Consider the following 19,163-nt stretch of genomic DNA (forward strand, 5'->3'; position numbering starts at 1 on the left):
TAATCAATTATTACAGAAATTAAATGACAAAAACAGGTCCTACTTACTTTGAGGAATTAGCTCAAATGAAATAACATAAATGCCACAAAGTATTATCAATTAAAATAATAATTGAAATGTTGCTATTAAGATTAAGGCAAATGTAAATGAATCGATCAGATGGTTAGGTAGCTACATAACACTGAAATCATTTTCATAGTAGTCGTTATGTTCTGGCTGACAGTATGAGAATGTTTACATAAATGATTTGAAAATGCTGAGACTTTTTATTTAATTTGAGGTGTTGCTATTTTATGTGATATTAATGTGTTTATTAGTCAGAGAAATACAACATGTTCCTTATTCTTTTCAACTGAGCTAAAACCCAACAGTATATGTTATTTTTAGCAGTATATTCATCTTATCATCTAACATTGAAACCAAATCGATTTTCTTTTTTAGAAATACAAATAGTTTAAGTTCATAGAGTAACTAACCTTTTCTAATCAATCAAATAACTTCAAGAAAATACTAGATGAATATTTCGAGAGTGACTGATTACCACAACATATCAAATTATTCAAATGAATTTGAAGTTTTTCGTTTTTTTTAAATTTGAGGAGACTTTCACTGTGCTTTCTGGAAACAGAGAGGAGTCACATTACATTGCTTACACTGTCACCTACTGGCCAAAGCAGCTCAAAGCCTCTTCCATTCCCTCATTCAGTTTGCGGCCTCTCCTTTGGTTCTTTGATTAGGCAGTTTCATGGTCTCCTTGTCCTCTGAAGATATTGTAGTGCTACTAACCTTCCTAGAAGCCACTCTAGCACATTTGGTATTGCAAATGTTCATAAATGCTTTCAAAACAAACCGCTTTCCAAATGTCTTTATTTGTAGGGTATTTTGCCTGTTTCGTAGCAGCAAAGATAGAAACATAATTCGATAAAGGGAGACATAATTACCGTAGGTGCATATCATAGTTTCGAAGATGAGAATGCTCTCTATTGGCCTAGCTTTGCATTTCTACTTCCTGGGTTACCTGTGTGCCTATAGACACGTACTGTAACCAGCGATTTAATTTATATTTAAAAATATATATATATATAAAATATGTTATCTTGAGCATAATATAACTGATCTGACATCAAACGTGAACCGCTATAGACATTGTACACATTGTAGTTATTTTCACTAGATAATACCTGGAGGTATTTGCTGCCAGCTGCACCCTAACTATGACAGAGGAAGTGATGGGGTTTGGCAGGGTTCCACACAACCACTTCCACACTATTCTATGAAAACAAGTTACACACTACTTCACAAAAAGCTTTGCACCCATGCTGCCATACACTACACTCATAAGGCTCACAAGAATGCAGAACACAGTATGAATACTGGCACTGAGGTGATTTGTATATGACAAAAAAAAGTTCAAAATAGCAACTGCATGATAGGGTTACAGATACAAAGGCCTTCACAATATGCACATTTTGATTATATAAACTGCGTTAAACAGCCAGGATTTGCTGGGGTTACAGATAGTGCCGTACAGAAGTCGACTGTGACGAGTGCTCAACGTCACATCCTGGCTCTTCTCTTGTGCAGCGTTGATGCGACATTCCTGCATTCCAGCGATTAGACTACTCGTTGACTATGGACGGTTTTGTTATAAGCACATAATGATGGGGATTGGTGATGAGGTGGGACGAGCTGATTCTAGATCGGTTGTTAAAGGTGGCGGGGTTTGAAGCCTACCGATGACGCGCTATGCGGACGTCAAACGATCAACAGCGCGTGCGCCACCAAGACAACGCCAGAGTCATGCCTCTTTTTTTTCATACGCTTGTTTGACTTCTAGCGTGTGTAACGCTGTTGCACCTCCTCTCACCCCTCCCGTTGTCTAGTTGACAGGAATCTCCTCAGGCAGGATTGGAAAGCACTGACAGAGAGGTATGTTGAAATGAAGCTAATATTGTGGCATATTATGGTGCACTATTGTATCCCTGTTGTGATAGACATGGACCTCTTTCTTGGCTTGAGGCAGCACGCTCATCCACCACCAGTAACGTTGCGTTAGAAGCTGTCCAGGAGGAGAAATGCTGATCAGCATACAGCTAGCTAGCCTGATGAGTTAGCTCTGTGGCTAGCTGGCTATGTGAACATGGCCTCGAGTAACTAGCTAATAACCTGACTCATTATTATTTGAATTTAATGAGCCTAGGTACTGTTCTCTGCAATTTGATTAAAGTTACTCGCTATAGCCAGCGATCATGTGCAGTATGCGCTTGTCCCGCTCTCCACCAATTGCTTGCTAACCTCAGCAGCTAACTAGTTTTCTACTTCGTTAGCAAGTAAGCTAAAGATGTTCAAGCGCAAGCAGTGATGTGTCTGCCGCGTTGTTGCATAACCCCTTGGACATCATCAGGCAGCCAGGAAGAAGAACTGCTCGTATCAGGCAGCAGGTTGCAGACTCTGTGACAACTGTCTGGGAAACATGTACATTGCATTTCCATCTCTCTAGTGCATGTGGAACGTGAAACCTGCCTGACACGGGTCTAATGCAACAATGCTAACGTTCTCAATCTCCTATCTCAAGGTCCTTTCAGTCGACGTTCCCTTAATATTTCTGTTCAGGTATGCTTATTTGAAAATTAAACGACGCAAGAAAATCTAGCTATAGTAAAAGCTATCGTCTGATGAGATTTCATTGACTTTCTGCAATGGAGTATTTCTGTCTCAAGAGGGACCAGAAGGACACATTGTGTGGCTTTCCTTGAAGACCCGGTTATGTAGACTAGTGCATTCCTCAAGACTTTCTCTGTATGGCCTAATATTCTAACCTCTCCCACCAATAATGATCCTCAAAGGTTCAGTGCTCCTCCCTGTGTGTGTATTCTGGAATGCCTGATGTTTGACACTTCCTGTCTCCTACCGTGGTCCCTTTCGAGCGAGTGCCTGTTGGTCACTGAAGGTGGCTTGTATTAAAAACTGAATGCCTTCAACTGAAATGTGCCTAACTCATTTAACCTAACCCCAATGAATCAGAGAGGTGCGGGGGGCTGCCTTAATCGACATCCACGTCTTTGGCATCAGGGGAACAAATCTGTCGTTCTGCCCCTGAGCAATGCAGATTTTTACCTTGTTAGCTCTGGGATTCGATCCAGAAACCTTTCGGTTACTGGACCAATGCTCTAACCACTAGGCTACCTGCCACCCCACTGAATTTCAAAGCGTGTAGAAATGAGAGCTGTGTAATAATTGGTTTTGATTTTGGGTGTCACTAAACCATGCATTTACACTGAACAAAAATATAAACGCAACATGTAAAGTGTTGGTCTTATGTTTCATGAGCTGAAATGAAAGGTCCCAGAAATGTTCCATATGCACATTATTATAATATTTTTCTTGTTTTGTGCACAAAGCTGTTTCCATCACTGTTAGTGAGCATTTCTTCTTTACCAAGATAATCCATCCACCTGACGGGTGTGGCATATCAAGAAGTTGATTTAACAGCCTGATCGTTAACAGCCTGATCACTGCACCCTGTGCAGGGAACAATTTTTAAAAAAGGGTCACTCTATAATGTGCAGTTTTGTCACATCACGATGCCACAGATGTCTCAGGTTTTGAGGGAGCATGCAATTGGTATGCTATTGCCAGAGAATTTTATGTTCATTTCTCTAACATGTACCACCTCCAACATCGTTTTTCAGAAACCGTCTCAGGGGAGCTCATCTGCGTGCTCGTCATCCTCACCAGGGTCTTGACCTGACTGAAGTTCGGAATTGTAACCTACTTCAGTGGGCAAATGCTCACCATCGATGGCCACTTGCATGCTGGAGAAGTGTGCTCTTCACGGATGAATCCCGGTTTCAACTGTACCAGGCAGATGGCAGACAGTGTATATGGCGTTGTGTGGGCGAGCGGTTTGCTGATGTCAACTTTGTGAACAGATAACCCCACCACCACTATGGGGAAATTGGTATGGGCAGGCATAAGCTACGGACAATGAACACAATTGGATTGTATCGATGGTAATTTGAATGCATAGAGATACTGTGACAAGATCCTGAGGCCCATTGTCGTGAATTCATCCGCTGCCATCACCTCATGTTTCAGCATTATAATGCACGGCCCCATTTCGCAAGGATCTCTACAAAATTCCTGGAAGCGGATAATGTCCCAGTTCTTCCATGGCTTGCATACTTACCAAACATGTCACCCATTGAGCATGCTTGAGATGCTCTAGATCGACGTGTACGACAGTGAGTTCAACGACTTCGCACAGCCATTGAATAGGAATGGGACAACTTTTCACAGGCACAATCAACAACCTTATAAACTCTATGCGAAGGAGATGTATCGGGCTACATGAGGCAAATGCTGGTCATACCAGATACTGATTGGTTTTCTGATCCACACTCCTACCCTTTTAGTTTAATATATCTGTGGCCAACAGATGTCTTTATTCCCAGTCATGTGAAATCTATAGATTAGGGTCTAATTAAAGTATTTAAATTGACTGATTTCCTTATGAACTGTAACTCAGTAAAATCTTTGAAATTGTTGCATTTAAATTTTTGTTCAGTGTATGACCTGGAGAAAGGTGTAGTAATTATCATTAATATTCTATTAAATAGTATTTGAAGGAAGTGATCGAGGCTGTAGGCTATGTGGCATGCGCTGATGTACAAAATAGCCATTTGGGCTATAGGCTATTCTATTTGCAAATTAGCATTGTGCACATGGGCAGAGGGCAAGTGTTCCAGTTTAAGCCTAGTCTTGGATGAAAAAGCACGATCAATGCTGAAATCCTTTTTGGAATCTGCAACAAGCAGATTTTTTCCTCCTGTTACTCAACATTGAAGTCTCTGCCCACACATTCTCGTATAGTAAGAGTGGAGTTGAGGTCATCTAACAAATATTAAATCACGTCTAACCTTCCATTTAGAAATCACTTATTGATTCATAAGCTGACCCTTCTGTGTTTTGTGTTTTAATTTGGCTGTCATTTCAGGTTTGGCTGCTGTTGTGAAATCTCTAGCCTGGCAAGGCAAGCACATCACTCTTTTTCTGATGAGTCAGAGCAAACGGGTTAGTCTGTTCAGGCAGATGTGAGGCATGTCTGCCTGCCCCTCCCCCTACCGGCCCACCCCGTCCATCAATGACCTCAATCCTCTCCCACCTCCTCCCCCACACGCAGTGCTCTCTCCTCAGTTGCTATGTCAGTGAAGGCCTAGCACACTGCTAATGCTTTATGTATGCCATTGCCCCATTGCTATCTCACAGCGCTTTGTGCTAAGCAGTAGCCTAACACAAAGCTGTCTCCTTTTTTTCTTATGATTTTTATTTTATTTTTTACAGATAATGGCCGTTCCTCCTACCTATGTTGACCTTGGCAAGTCCGCCAAGGATGTCTTTACCAAGGGATACGGTGAGCACTGAGCAGTACTACTTTCTACACACTATTTCCTAGATCATTCTTCAACTCAGCCTTTGCTCCTGTCCTGCAGAGAATCAGGAGTGGACTGTAGTCGTACTAGCCTAGTGTTATAGCCATTTGGTAAACCCTCTAGTTTAGACTGTCTGTCCTTAGGCAGCTTATTGACTGAGAGACACACAGCTGTACTGAGCTATTGAGGTCTAGGCCTTACTGTGGGGATTTCCAGGTAAATCCCAACCAGGTGGGGGTGGGACGACCAGCACACTGCCTCCCAGAGATGGATGGGAAGGAAGCTGAGGCGGTGAACTGTGCCTGACGTGACAATGGACTCCAGTTTAGAAACTAGGGCCGGGAAGATACCAGTATCGCAATACTTGTTAGTATCGTGGCAAGGAAACAAAGCAGATTTAACTTTAGGACAACAGCCCAAATGTTGGGAAACAAACATCCATTATGTAGTCATCCTGAGTCACATTTCTGGAAAAGAATATTGTGATACTGGTATTGTCACAGCCCTAGTAGAAACCACATCAAATCAATAAACTCTATCTATCAATGTTATGTAATAGTTGTAATGTGTGATAGCCTAGACTGGTATTTCTCAGAGAGGGATTTATTGAACAGTGGTTTACAGTGCATTCGGAAAGTATTCAGACCCCTTGACTTTTTCCACATTTTGTTACGTCACTTCATAAGCACTATGTGTTTATGAAGTGATAAAATAAGTCTGCAAGAGACGGCATGCTTATTTTGAAAACAACAGAGGCCATGCGTTAACGGGAATTGCTAGGAATGTTAGTGGAAATAATGAACTGAACAGGAATATATCATCAGTTTAAAAAGCACTCATAGAATATGTTGTAATTACAACAGTTTGATTTCATTTTCTTCCATGCCTTTCAGGTTTTGGTCTCATCAAGCTGGACTTGAAAACAAAGTCAGATAATGGACTGGTAAGTTCCACTGCAGTCCGTATACCCCTTGAGCCAAAAGAGGTGAACAGGTCAGGGATCCATAGCCGCAGGCAGAACAGTTGAAAATGGAGTAGCAGCACGACCAGGTGGACTGGGGACAGCAAGGAGTCATCAGGCCAGGTAGTCCTGAGGCATGGTCCTAAGGCTCAGGTCCTCCGATAGAGAGAGAATTAGTGAGAGAATTCGAGAGAGCATACGTAAATTCACACAGGACACTGGATAAGACAGGAGAAATACTCCAGATATAACAGCATATAATAGCATCCCGGCACAAACTATTGCAGCGTAAATACTGGAGGCTGAGACAGGAGGGGTCGGGAGACACTATGGCCCCGTTTGACAATACCCCCCCGGACAAGGGCTAACGGGCATGATATAACCCCACCCACTTTGCCAAAGCACAGCCCCCACACCACTAGAGGGATATCTTCAACCACCAACTTACCATCCTGAGACAAGTCCGAGTATAGCCCACGAAGATCTCCCCCACCGCACAACCCTTCGGGGGGGGTGCCAACCCGGATAGGAAGATCACGTCAGTGACTCATCCCACTCAGTGATGCACCCCTCCTAGGGACGGCATGGAAGAGCACCAGTAAGCAGTGACTCAGCCCCCGTAATAGCGTTAGAAGCAGAGAATCTCAGTGGAGAGAGGGGAACCGGCCAGGCAGAGACAGCAAGGGTGGTTCGTCGCTCCAGTGCCTTTCCGTTCACCTTCACACTCCTGGGCCAGACTACACTCAATCATAGGACCTACTGAAGAGATGAGTCTTCAATAAAGACTTATGTCGAGACCGAGTCTGCGTCTCTCACATGGGTAGGCAGACCATTCCATAAAAATGGAGCTCTATAGAAGAAAGCTCTGCCTCCAGCTGTTTGCTTAGAAATTCTAGGGACAATTAGGTGTCCTGCGTCTTGTGACCGTAGCGTATGTGTAGGTATGTACGGCAGGACCAAATCCGAAAGATTGGTATGAGCAAGCCCATGTAATGCTTTGGAGGTTAGCAGTAAAACCTTGAAATAAGCCCTTGCCTTAACAGGAAGCCAGTGTAGAGAGGCTAGCACTGGAGTACATTTTTTCGAGTCAAGATTCTACCAGCCGTGTTTAGCACTAACTGAAGTTTATTTAGTGGTTTATCCGGGTAGCCGGAAAGTAGAGCATTGCAGTAGTCTAACCTAGAAGTGACAAAAGCACGGATTCATATTTCTGCATCATTTTAGGACAGAAAGTTTCAGATTTTTGCAATGTAACGTAGATGGAAGAAAGCTGTCCTTGATATGTTCGTCATATCAAAAATATGAACAAAAATATAAACGCATCATTAAACAATTTCAACGATTTTACTGCGTTACAGTTGTTATGAGGAAATCCGCCCTAATCAATGGATTTCACATGACTGGGAATACAGATATGCATCTGTTGGTCACAGATACCATTAAAAAAAATGGGACTCACAATGGGCTTAAGGATCTCGTCACGGTATTTCTGTGCATTGAAATTTATAAAATGCTTTGGGTTTGTTGTCCATAGCTTATGACTTCCCATGCCATAACTCCTTCTGCCACCATGGGGTACTCTGTTCACAAAATTGACATCAGTAAACCGCTCACCCACACAACGCCATACACCTGGTCTGCGGTTGTGAGGCCGGTTGAATGTACTGCCAGATTCTCTAAAATGACATTGGAGGCAGCTTATGGTAGAGAAATTAACATTAAATTCTCAGGCAAACGCTCTGGTGGACATTCCTGCAGTCAGCATGCCAATTGCACTCTCCCTCAACTTGAGACTTCTGTGTCATTGTGTTGTGACAAAACTGCACATTTTAGATTAGTCTTTTATTCTCTCCAAAACAAGGTGCATCTGTATAATTATCATGCTGTTTTATAAGCTTCTTAATATGTCACACCTGTCAGATGGAAGAATAAATGCTCACCAGTAGGGAAATAAGCAATTTGTGCGGATAGCACATTTTTTTTTTTTGGCTCATGAAACATGGAACCAACACTTTACTTGTTGTTTTTATATTTTTCTTCCGTTTAGTTATCTGACTCATCAACACCCGTGAAAGACCTCTCGGATTGTCTCCGTCACTTGTGACGTGCCAATGTGGTCCTCAGCCATCCAAATCCTCACTAATAATGTCTGATGCTAAAATAACGTGATCACATCTCACCGCTGACCTCTGTTTGACCCCAATCCCAGGAGTTCACCAGCACGGGCTCTGCCAACACCGAGACCAGCAAAGTGGCCGGCACCCTGGAGACCAAGTACAAGTGGGCCGAACACGGACTGACCTTCACTGAGAAGTGGAACACCGACAACACTCTGGGCACTGAGATTACTCTGGAGGACCAGGTCAGGACTATGTGTTCTTTAGATCAGGGTGTACTCTCTTCCGTTTTCTTCAATCTGTCATTGTTTGAAGGGTGCTATAAGCCAATGAGTAATCCCTTCGTGTAAATATAAAAAAGATCAGCAGTCACTGACTTGTTTCATTGATTTTATTATATATTTTAAGACAATATATACATAACTTTACATGTTTAGTCTTCGTGTCGGAGTCTGTTCCCTATGGGCCCCCCACCCTATTAAGGGGTGAAATGCTCAGAGCAATATACCATTTAATTACGCAACAAAGCTTTCTTAATAGTTCTTTCCGTCTGCCTCGGAAATTAATTTACTTATGAATCATTCATGCTTTCTTATCCTCCATCTTTCTCTCACCTTCTCCCTTCAGTTGACCAAAGGGCTTAAACTGACGTTTGATTCCTCCTTCTCGCCAAACACTGGGTAAGAAGTGGCTATCCAATTAATTCAGTGAAGGTAGCATTTAATTGTTTCACAATGTTAATTCATTGTAATCAATGATGTCACACAATACATGTTGCCATTTTATTTTGTCCTGCTCAGCTCAATGTAGATTGTTGGATGTATTTGCCATTCTGTCACTGTGATTCCTATATTACCTCATACTCACAAGTTTTTCCTTCCTTCCATTCCTCTCATATCCCTACCTCCAGCAAGAAGAGTGGTAAGATCAAGACTGGCTACAAGAGGGAGCACATCAACCTGGGGTGTGATGTGGACTACGACATTAACGGGACGGCTGTGCACGGCATGGCGGTGGTGGGCTACGAGGGCTGGCTGGCCGGCTACCAGATGACCTTCGAGGCCGGGAAGAACAGGGTCACCCAGAGCAACTTCGCCGTTGGCTACAAGACCGACGAGTTCCAGCTCCACACAAATGTGTGAGTAGATATATTTATTTAACTAGGCAAGTCAGATAACAACAAATTCTTATGTACAATGACGGCCTACCCCGTCATTGTATAGATGCAAAAATATGGTTCAGGTAGGCCTCCGCGCTTCAGCAAACAATGGAAGTAAGAAGGTGGCTCAACAACACTGACAGTCAGCCAGCGATGGGGCTCAACAACACTGACAGTAAGCCAGCGATGGGGCTCAACAACACTGACAGTAAGCCAGCGATGGGGCTCAACAACACTGACAGTAAGCCAGCGATGGGGTTTAGGGACCATATTTATGGTCTTTAAGACCCTTATCCAAAATGATTTACAGTGAAGTATTTTGTATTTTTGGCACACCCCCCAACTTTGTTGCAAGCACCATGCTCCAACCAACTGAGCTTTTTGAATGACTAGTCACGAACATTTTGTTTCCAGCTCTGAACTATGAGAGCTGACTTTGTCTGGACACTAGCAGCCCCAAGCACTTGCTGTCTCTCTGGTCCCCTCAGATGCAGACTGGCAGTTATTTTATGTATCCCACAGTGATGGGATTTGTCATAGGGCTTTGTTGGTAGGAGAGTATAGGATAGTAAGCTAACCTCCTGCCGCGACTTGGCCTTCCATTCATGATCACTTTTTTGACAAGGTCAATTAGCTCTGAGACATGGCTATTTAATCCTTTGACAGCTGATCCTTGATATACACTGAGTGTACAAAACATTAGGAACACCTGCTCTTTCCATGACAGACTGACCATGTGAATCCAGGTGAAAGCTATGATCCCTTGTTGATGTCACCTGTTAAATCCACTTCAATCAGTGTAGATGAAGAGGAGACAGGTTAAAGAAGGATTTTTAAGCCTTGAGACAATTGAGACTTGATCTGTGTTCGCATCCCCATACGAACATACTGTATACTACATAATGAGTGTATACTACTCACTATATACTTACTTACTCTGTCTACTGGAAGTTGATGCTGTTGCTATGCAACCTCTTGCTTGCTTGTTAGCATAACAAATTACGATCTAGACTTCAGGTGTGTTTGTAAATTCAATCTGGAGTGTCAGAGTGCGTTCTGGAGCGCATACTGGAATCTCTGGCCGAGGATTAGGATCTAGGAATGATCCGAGTGTTCTGACCTCACACTGGCAGTCAAGCACCCAAGCTAACTGGCTAGTTGCTTCCAGACACAAATGAGAGAACACCTCACTCTAACCATTTTACTCACCCTAGCAGAGCTGGTTAGGCAGTTATCCAGAGTGTTGGTAACTGTAATGGTGCTGCTGGCAACCATTTAATTACACTTTTTTGCTGACATTTACTGACACAGGCCACATTCAACGGCTGTTGAGCTTTTTGTAAATTCATCAGTTATTCTGCGCTCTGGCACAGTCAGACCAGAGTGCTCTGAAATCGGAGTAGGTAGCCAGAGTGAATTTACAGTGACACCCAAACCACTTTACCACTTAGCTAAGCTATAAATTACGTGAATAATCAAGTGAATAAATGTTGGGTAGTTAGATAGCATAAAGTAAATATACTGGCATGTCCGACTTATTAGTATCCAACTGACGTTACAGTAGGTAGCTAAACATAGCATATCATTACACCAGTATGTACTGGATATGCGGTTCGTAAGGATAGCGTAGCTAGCAAATTGTCAGCCAACATAACGTGTAACGTAATTTATTTGAAAAGTAATGACTTTATTACATTGCTCAACATTTTCTTAACATTTGTCATAATTTGTTAAAGCAACAAATAAATTGGTATCCGTTTTCGTCAGACTTCGGCTGGATATTTTCCTCCATTTTCCTCTGAAAACGTTGTGAAGCAATGCCTATTTTCTGAAGAATTGCATTATGGACCCGAAAAGTACGGAACAAGTGTCCATTGCTTGTATACTTTGTATTTTGGCGAATGTAGTACGACATCTGGGAACTTTGGCATGCTAACTATATCCATACTATGACCAATGAGCATATCCAAACTAGAGGTCGACCGATTAATCGGAATGGCCGATTAATTAGGGCCCATTTCAGGTTTTCATAACAATCGGAAATCGGTATTTTTGGGCACCCATTTGCCCATGTTTAAAAAAATATATATATTTAAATGTATTTTTTATACCTTTATTTAAATAGGCAAGTCAGTTAAGAACACATTCTTATTTTCAATGACGGCCTAGGAACGGTGTGTTAACTGCCTTGTTCAGGGGCAGAACAACAGATTTTCACCTTGTCAGCTCGGGGATCCAATCTTGCAATCCTATAGTTAACTAGTCCAAAACAATAACGACCTGCCTCTCTCTCGTTGCACTCCACAAGGAGACTGCCTGTGACCCCGAATGCAGTAAGCCAAGGTAAGTTGCTAGCTAGCATTAAACTTATCTTATGAAAAACAATCCATCTTAATCACAAGTTAACTACACATGGTTGATGATATTACTAGATATTATCTAGCGTGTCCTGCGTTGCATACAAGTATCTAAGTATCTGACTGAGCGGTGGTAGGCAGAAGCAGGCGCGTAAACATGAATTCAAACAGCACTTTCTTAAAAAAATAAAAAATAAATTATTTACCCCTTTTTCTCCCCAATTTCGTGGTATCCAATTGTTTAGTAGCTACTATCTTGTCTCATCGCTACAACTCCCGTACAGGCTCGGGAGAGACGAAGGTTGAAAGTCATGCGTCTTCCGATACACAACCCAACCCAACCTTCTTAACACAGCTCGCATCCAACCCGGAAGCCAGCCGCACCAATGTGTCGGAGGGAACACCGTGCACCTGGCAACCTTGGTTAGCATGCACTGCGCCTGGCCCGCCATAGGAGTCGCTGGTGCGCGATGAGACAAGGATATCCCTACCAGCCAAACCCTAACCCAGACGACGCTAGGCCAATTGTGCGTCGCCGGTTACGACAGAGCCTGGGCGGGAACCCAGAGTCTCTTAACCCACTGCGCCACCCGGGAGGCCCTCCAAACAGCACTTTCTTTGCGTTTTGCCAGCAGCTCTTCGTTGTGCGTCAGGCATTGCGCTGGTTAAGACTTCATGCCTATCAACTCCCGAGATGAGGCTGGTGTGACCGAAGTGAAATGGCTGGCTAGTTAGCGCGCGCTAATAGCGTTTCAAATGTCACTCGCTCTGAGCCTTCTAGTAGTTGTTCCCCTTGCTCTGCATGGGTAATGCTGCTTCGATGGTGGCTGTTGTCGTTGTGTTGCTGGTTCGAACCCAGGGAGGAGCGAGGAGAGGGACGGAAGCTATACTGTTACACTGGCAATACTAAAGTGCCCATAAGAACATCCAATAGTCAAAGGTTAATGAAATAGTCCTATAATAACTACAACCTAAAACTTCTTACCTGGGAATATTGAAGACTCATGTTAAAAGGAACCACCAGCTTTCATATGTTCTCATGTTCTGAGCAAGGAACTTAAACGTTAGCTTTCTTACATGGCACATATTGCACTTTTACTTTCTTCTCCAACACTTTGTTTTTGCATTATTTACATGAAATTGAACATGTTTCATTATTTACTTGAGGCTAAATTGATTTTATTGATGTATTATATTAAGTTAAAATAAGTGTTCATTCAGTATTGTTGTCATTATTACAAATACAATTTTAAAAATCGGCCGATTAATCTGCGTTGAAAAATCATAATCGGTCGACCTCTAATACAAACACTGTTATGGATTGTGTATGTGAGCTGTTCAGAGGGTGAATGGGAAAGACAAAAGATTGAAATTAGTAGGTGCCAGGCGCACTGGTTTGAGTGTGTCAAGAACTGCAACGCTGCTGTTTTTTTCATGCTCAACATTTTCCCGTGTGTATCAAGAATGGCTCAACACCCAAAAGGACATCCAGCCGACTCGACACAACTGTGGGAGGAATCGATGTCAACATGGGCCAGCATCCCGAAGGAACGCTTTTGACACCTTGTAGAGTCCGTGCCCTGACGAATTGAGACCTTTTCTGGGGGCAAAAGGGGGTTGTAACTCAATATTAGAAAGGTGTTCCTAATGTTTTGTACCCTCAGTTTGCTAGTTTAGACTGTGAATATTAATCTTCTGATTGCAGTTCATGTGATATTTGGTAGTTGTAACAGATCTCGTTTCAGTTTTTTTGTTGAACATGAATACTGGAATGAATAGTGATGTTGCAATATACTTGCATACATGTTAGTTCCCCATTCTCATCGTAATAATGGCCAACCGTTTTTTCCCCCCTATGACAGAAATGACGGCACCGAGTTCGGGGGCTCCATCTACCAGAAGGTGAACGACCAGCTGGAGACAGCAGTCAACCTGGCCTGGACCGCTGGCAACAGCAACACCCACTTTGGCATTGCAGCCAAGTACCAGATTGATGCCGACGCATCTTTCTCGGTAAGGGGCCACTCTAGCTAGTCCTCTTACTGGCTGAGACATGACCTCCGCCTGGGGTCACATTCAGGGGATGGGTAGAGGGAGTTACTAGGCTAATAAGTTTAAAATTTTCTGTGGAAGTATTGTTGAGTACATTTTGAGTCCTATTTTTAATCCTGTTTCTAATCTATACATTTCTCCAACAGGCCAGAGTGAACAACTCTAGCCTTGTGGGCCTGGGATACACTCAGACTCTGAAGCCTGGTTCGTAATTTTAAAACGTTTTATTAAAATGTTTTGCGAAATATTATTTTTCTCCATGCTAGTGTAGATTAAATGTGCAGTTGAAATACCTTTCTACTGTATTTTGGGAAGAAATGACAGAACAGCAGCATGCACTTGATCTTTGACCTCCTCAGCCAGTCAATGGACCCTGATCTTGTCACTAGGGCTGTTGCGGTGACCTTATAACCACCACTCCAACGGTCACGAGTAATGAAGGCAGGCAAATTCCACATGACTGTTTAGTCATGGTAATTAGGCTTCTCCAAGCTTTGATGTTGCTAATGGTCATTAGCAGCCTACCAAACTTGCTAACTGCCTCGTTCTCAGCACCCTATTGTCCCTTTAATCACTCTGACATCAATGCAAATGTATTTGAAAATCTAATCAAACACTTCTTGAGAGCCCATGAGCTCATGTTGCGCAACATTTCAATAGAGTGATGGCCTCTATTAAAAAGAGGAGCATCAGCTTTCTATAGGCTAGGCCTATTATATTTATTTCTCAACTTCCCTAATATTAATGTTTATATTTACAACAGGAGTATAGCCTACCTGGCTGGCATGAAAATAAACCACAGGGAAAAGCGTCCTCCATTCTCAAATCAAATTTATTTGTCACATACACATGATTAGCAGATGTTAATGCGAGTATAGCGAAATGCTTGTGCTTCTAGTTCTGACAATGCAGTAATAACCAACAAGTAATCTAACCTAACAATACCAAAACTAATACCTTATACACACAAGTGTAAAGGGATAAAGAATATGTACATAAAGATATATGAATGAGTGATGGTACAAAATGGCATAGGCAAGATGCAGTAGATGGTATTGAGTACAGTATATACATATACATATGAGATGAGTAATGTAGGGCATGTAAACAAAGTGGCATAGTTTAAAGTGGCTAGTGATACATGTATTACATAAAGATGCAGTAGATGATATAGAGTACAATATATACATATACACATGAGATGAGTAATGTAAACATATTTAGTAGCATTGTTTAAAGTGGCTAGTGATATATTTTCTATCAATTTCCATCAATTCCCATTATTAAAGTGGCTGGAGTTGAGTCGGTGTGTTGGCAGCAGCCACTCAATGTTAGTGGTGGCTGTTTAACAGTCTGATGGCCTTGAGATAGAAGCTGTTTTTCAGTCTCTCGGTCCTTGCTTTGATGCACCTGTACTGACCTCGCCTTCTGGATGATAGCGGGGTGAACAGGCAGTGGCTCGGGTGGTTGTTGTCCTTGATGATCTTTATGGCCTTCCTGTGACATCGGGTGGTGTAGGTGTCCTGGAGAGCAGGTAGTTTGCCCCCGGTGATTCGTTGTGCAGACCTCACTACCTTCTGGAGAGCCCTTACGGTTGTGGGCGGAGCAGTTGCCTTACCAGGCGGTGATACAGCCCGACAGGATGCTCTCGATTGTGCATCTGTAGAAGTTTTTGAGTGCTTTTGGTGATAAGCCGAATTTCTTCAGCCTCCTGAGGTTGAAGAGGCGCTGCTGCGCATTCTTCACGACGCTGTCTGTGTGGGTGGACCAATTTAGTTTGTCCGTGATGTGTATGCCGAGGAACTTAAAACTTAATACCCTCTCCACTACTGTCCATCGATGTGGATAGGGGGGTGCTCCTTCTGCTGTTTCCTGAAGTCCACAATCATCTCCTTTGTTTTGTTGACATTGAGTGTGAGGTTATTTTCCTGACACCACACTCCGAGGGCCCTCACCTCCTCCATGTAGGCCGTCTCGTCGTTGTTGGTAATCAAGCATACCACTGTAGTGTCGTCCGCAAACTTGACGATTGAGTTGGAGGAGTGCATGGCCACACAGTCGTGGGTGAACAGGGAGTACAGGAGAGGGCTCAGAACGCACCCTTGTGGGCTATTTAAGTGCATAGATTCCATGTATTTTTTTTCCTGCTGCGCCTGTTTCGATACAGGTGCATGATAAGGATCCATTCACATATTATTCAGTATATGTAAAGACAAGATTAAGTCAATAATAGTCTGATGGGTGACAATGTTGGGCTATGACTTGTGAATTATATATTATCAATTTTTGTGTGACTTTTTCGAATCAGTCGCACACCTCATGTAGCCTAGCCCATAGGCCTATATGTTTTAATAAGGTTTGTATCACAACTTAAGAGAACAAATAACTTCTTAAAATGAAGCACATTAATCCGCTTTACAAGGGGTGTAGAGCCTAACGCATACATAAGCAGCACGTGGGTTTCAAGTTTGGGGAAGATCATTTTCACCATAAAATTCACTTTTTATAATAAAATAATTGCATTTGTGGTCACTTGATAATGGTGTTTTCTGTTAATGGAACATTTGCTCTTATAGCCTACTACCATGTGCAGATTGCTGCGCCTATAATGTGAAGGAATAGCCTAATAGTTTATCAACATTTAAAGCTAAACGTTCTGATTTGATGCAAGTGGTTGTATTAATTTTGGATCTATCGAATCCCACAACTGTCCCAGACTGTTTGGAATATTTATTTCTCGCTTAGAATATAATAGGTCAATCTTTTTATGATGGGGAATAGTATATTGACATTGGATAGTGCTTTTGCTGTTCGTTAGGCATACTCATCTTGTTGGCTGACGAAAAGTAAATGTGGACAGTTCTTCCAATATCTTCAATATGCACCTCGGAATTGGATAAGGACGTCTGCAGTTGTGTCCCCGATGTGTCTAACTTCACTTGTAGCCTGTGAGAAAGACCCGATCATGTGATGGAGTGCGCAGCACTCAGGGAGAAGGGCACAACACTTTTAGCCTGTGAGAAAGACCTGATCACGTGATGGAGTGCGCAGCACTCAGGGAGAAGGGCACAACGGCCACTGGCCACAAACGTCCTGGATTTTTTTAGGGTGCATTATGGCCACAGAAAGGGGATGCCGCTGTGAAATTCTAGGCAATATCAAGTGTGAATGAGTGACTGATGTAGCGTGTACAGCCTGCGCAAGAAACAAGGCAGAGCTCATGACTTTCACGCTACTTTTTTTCAAATCATCATTAGTCGCATCATGCAGCCTTACAATGTTTTAAAAATCAAACATATACCCCAATGTTTGTAGAACAACTAAAGTTATATTAATAACTGTAAATGAAGCATATATGAGGACCTATTTCTTTGTTAACCGCTCAACACAGAATAGCCGCATGTGCGCACTCCCTCAAATAGTTTGGAGAAAATATCCTATTTTATTCAGCTTTTTTCAATTGCATTCTTCATACTATAAAATACAAATAATTCCACCCGAATTCTTAGCAAATCTTGTCTGCTAAATGAACTAGTGTAGCCTATAGCCATTTGGCATAGCCAGATCAGGACCTAACATAAGGGCAACTCAGAGTATGCTATTCTGTTCTTCTGAAATAGACTACATTTGATTCATATCATGCTTCTTTAGATCTGTATAAAATAAATAATGGATGTATTGTGAATCAAATCAAATCAAAATCAAATCAAATTTATTTATATAGCCATTCGTACATCAGCTGATATCTCAAAGTGCTGTACAGAAACCCAGCCTAAAACCCCAAACAGCAAGCAATGCAGGTGTAGAAGCACGGTGGCTAGGAAAAACTCCCTAGAAGGTGTAGGCTATGTTACATGGATTTATTAGACTTTTTAAAAAATGTAGATGTTCCAAAGGTCTGGAAGCCAGGAGATGCTAAATGTTAATTTTACATTAACTTGACAATTTCATGATCACCACAGCTGAACTTGTTACTCCCCCTTGTTGATGTATTGTCTCTGTCTCTCTGTCTACAGGCATTAAGCTGACCCTTTCTGCTCTCCTGGATGGGAAAAACATTAACACAGGTGGGCACAAGCTCGGCCTTGGCCTAGAGTTTGAGGCATAAGAAGGCAAGGAACACAACAACAACCCCAAACCTTTTACAACAACCAAATATGTTATTGAAATAGCTATCCTCACAACCTTGTTTCCCTTACAGTAGATGTGCTTTGGTTGAGGTGAGCCGGCACACGTGGTGAAATCGCACTACAGTTGATATTCCACTTTTACAGGACCATTTCAGATAAAATATTTTGGAATACAGGGCCCAGTTTAGAATAAAACTAAGATGTTTTAATGGTCGGCAAAATGTAAAAATGATAAAGGTCTGTTAAGGTCTCATGTAAACACTAATTTATTTATATATATTTTCAAAGTGGATAAGAGAAAATAAGATACTGTAGATTTAAGACAAATTAAAGGATTTGGTAAACAGTTTACTTTTTGTCCACATGGTGGGGCTGTTGCATTAAACAGATCACTGGTACTGGATTACAACATAAACATTCCTTGGCCAAGGTGAAATATTCCTCTACTGGAGAGTTCTCTCCTTGTAAACCCTCTGACAAAGAAGGGAAGTGTCTAAGATATTATATTATTATGGGATGGGTAAGTGGTCCTTCACTTAAGCAGCATTAGCTCTGAGGCACTAACTACTTTCTGGGAATATGGGGCCATTTAGGATCAAACTTGTTTTTGACTCGTCTGTCTGTGCATTTGGTGTGAATTATTTTTTATTACATATAGCAAAAATATATTAACAATGTTCTTGAATACTTAACCTGTCTGTGAAGTGTAAGGCAAACCTCAATTGTTCCCAAATAGAAAGGTAACCTGTCCTGCACACTATACAACATCCCTCTTAACACAAATGATTTTACAAGGAATGTTAGTCTTCCGATGATGGTGTTGGAACAGACAAACTCTGTGTACCTGACGTTGTTACTCCGTTAAATAAAGAACAACATCTTGAATGCCTCTGCTTTTCTTCCCACCCATAATGCAATGATAATGGAAATAAAAAGCCTTGGATTTGCTGTAGGC

At 42.1% G+C, this 19,163-nt stretch overlaps 1 protein-coding gene across 4 annotated transcripts; it reads left to right on the forward strand.

Annotated features, from left to right (window-relative positions):
* Positions 1 to 1,564: 1,564 nt before the first annotated feature.
* On the forward strand, positions 1,565 to 19,093 carry LOC109892953 (voltage-dependent anion-selective channel protein 1-like). 4 transcript variants are annotated; one of them, XM_031826905.1, is made up of 11 exons: positions 1,785 to 1,929; positions 3,693 to 4,244; positions 4,997 to 5,073; positions 5,344 to 5,413; positions 6,326 to 6,375; positions 8,603 to 8,755; positions 9,138 to 9,190; positions 9,421 to 9,648; positions 13,889 to 14,039; positions 14,225 to 14,282; positions 18,095 to 19,093. In XM_031826905.1, the coding sequence occupies exons 3-11, from the start codon at positions 5,056 to 5,058 to the stop codon at positions 18,184 to 18,186; spliced, it is 873 nt and encodes a 290-aa protein (XP_031682765.1). In that variant the 5' UTR covers positions 1,785 to 1,929; positions 3,693 to 4,244; positions 4,997 to 5,055; the 3' UTR covers positions 18,187 to 19,093. The 4 variants fall into 4 exon arrangements, with proteins under 4 accessions (XP_020341468.1, XP_031682764.1, XP_031682765.1 ...); XM_031826904.1 differs by lacking the exon at positions 3,693 to 4,244 and having other exon boundaries at positions 1,731 to 1,929; XM_031826906.1 differs by lacking the exon at positions 4,997 to 5,073 and having other exon boundaries at positions 1,787 to 1,929.
* Positions 19,094 to 19,163: the final 70 nt, after the last annotated feature.

The sequence above is a fragment of the Oncorhynchus kisutch genome, linkage group LG6, assembly GCF_002021735.2.
Source record: "Oncorhynchus kisutch isolate 150728-3 linkage group LG6, Okis_V2, whole genome shotgun sequence".
Lineage (NCBI taxonomy): Eukaryota > Metazoa > Chordata > Actinopteri > Salmoniformes > Salmonidae > Oncorhynchus > Oncorhynchus kisutch.

Bases quoted from the DNA above. Each gene is read 5' to 3' on its own strand.
- LOC109892953 (XM_031826904.1), top strand. The intron at 8,756-9,137 runs GTCAGGACTATG...TTCTCCCTTCAG, and splicing joins AGATTACTCTGGAGGACCAG to TTGACCAAAGGGCTTAAACT. The intron at 14,040-14,224 runs GTAAGGGGCCAC...TTTCTCCAACAG, and splicing joins ATGCCGACGCATCTTTCTCG to GCCAGAGTGAACAACTCTAG.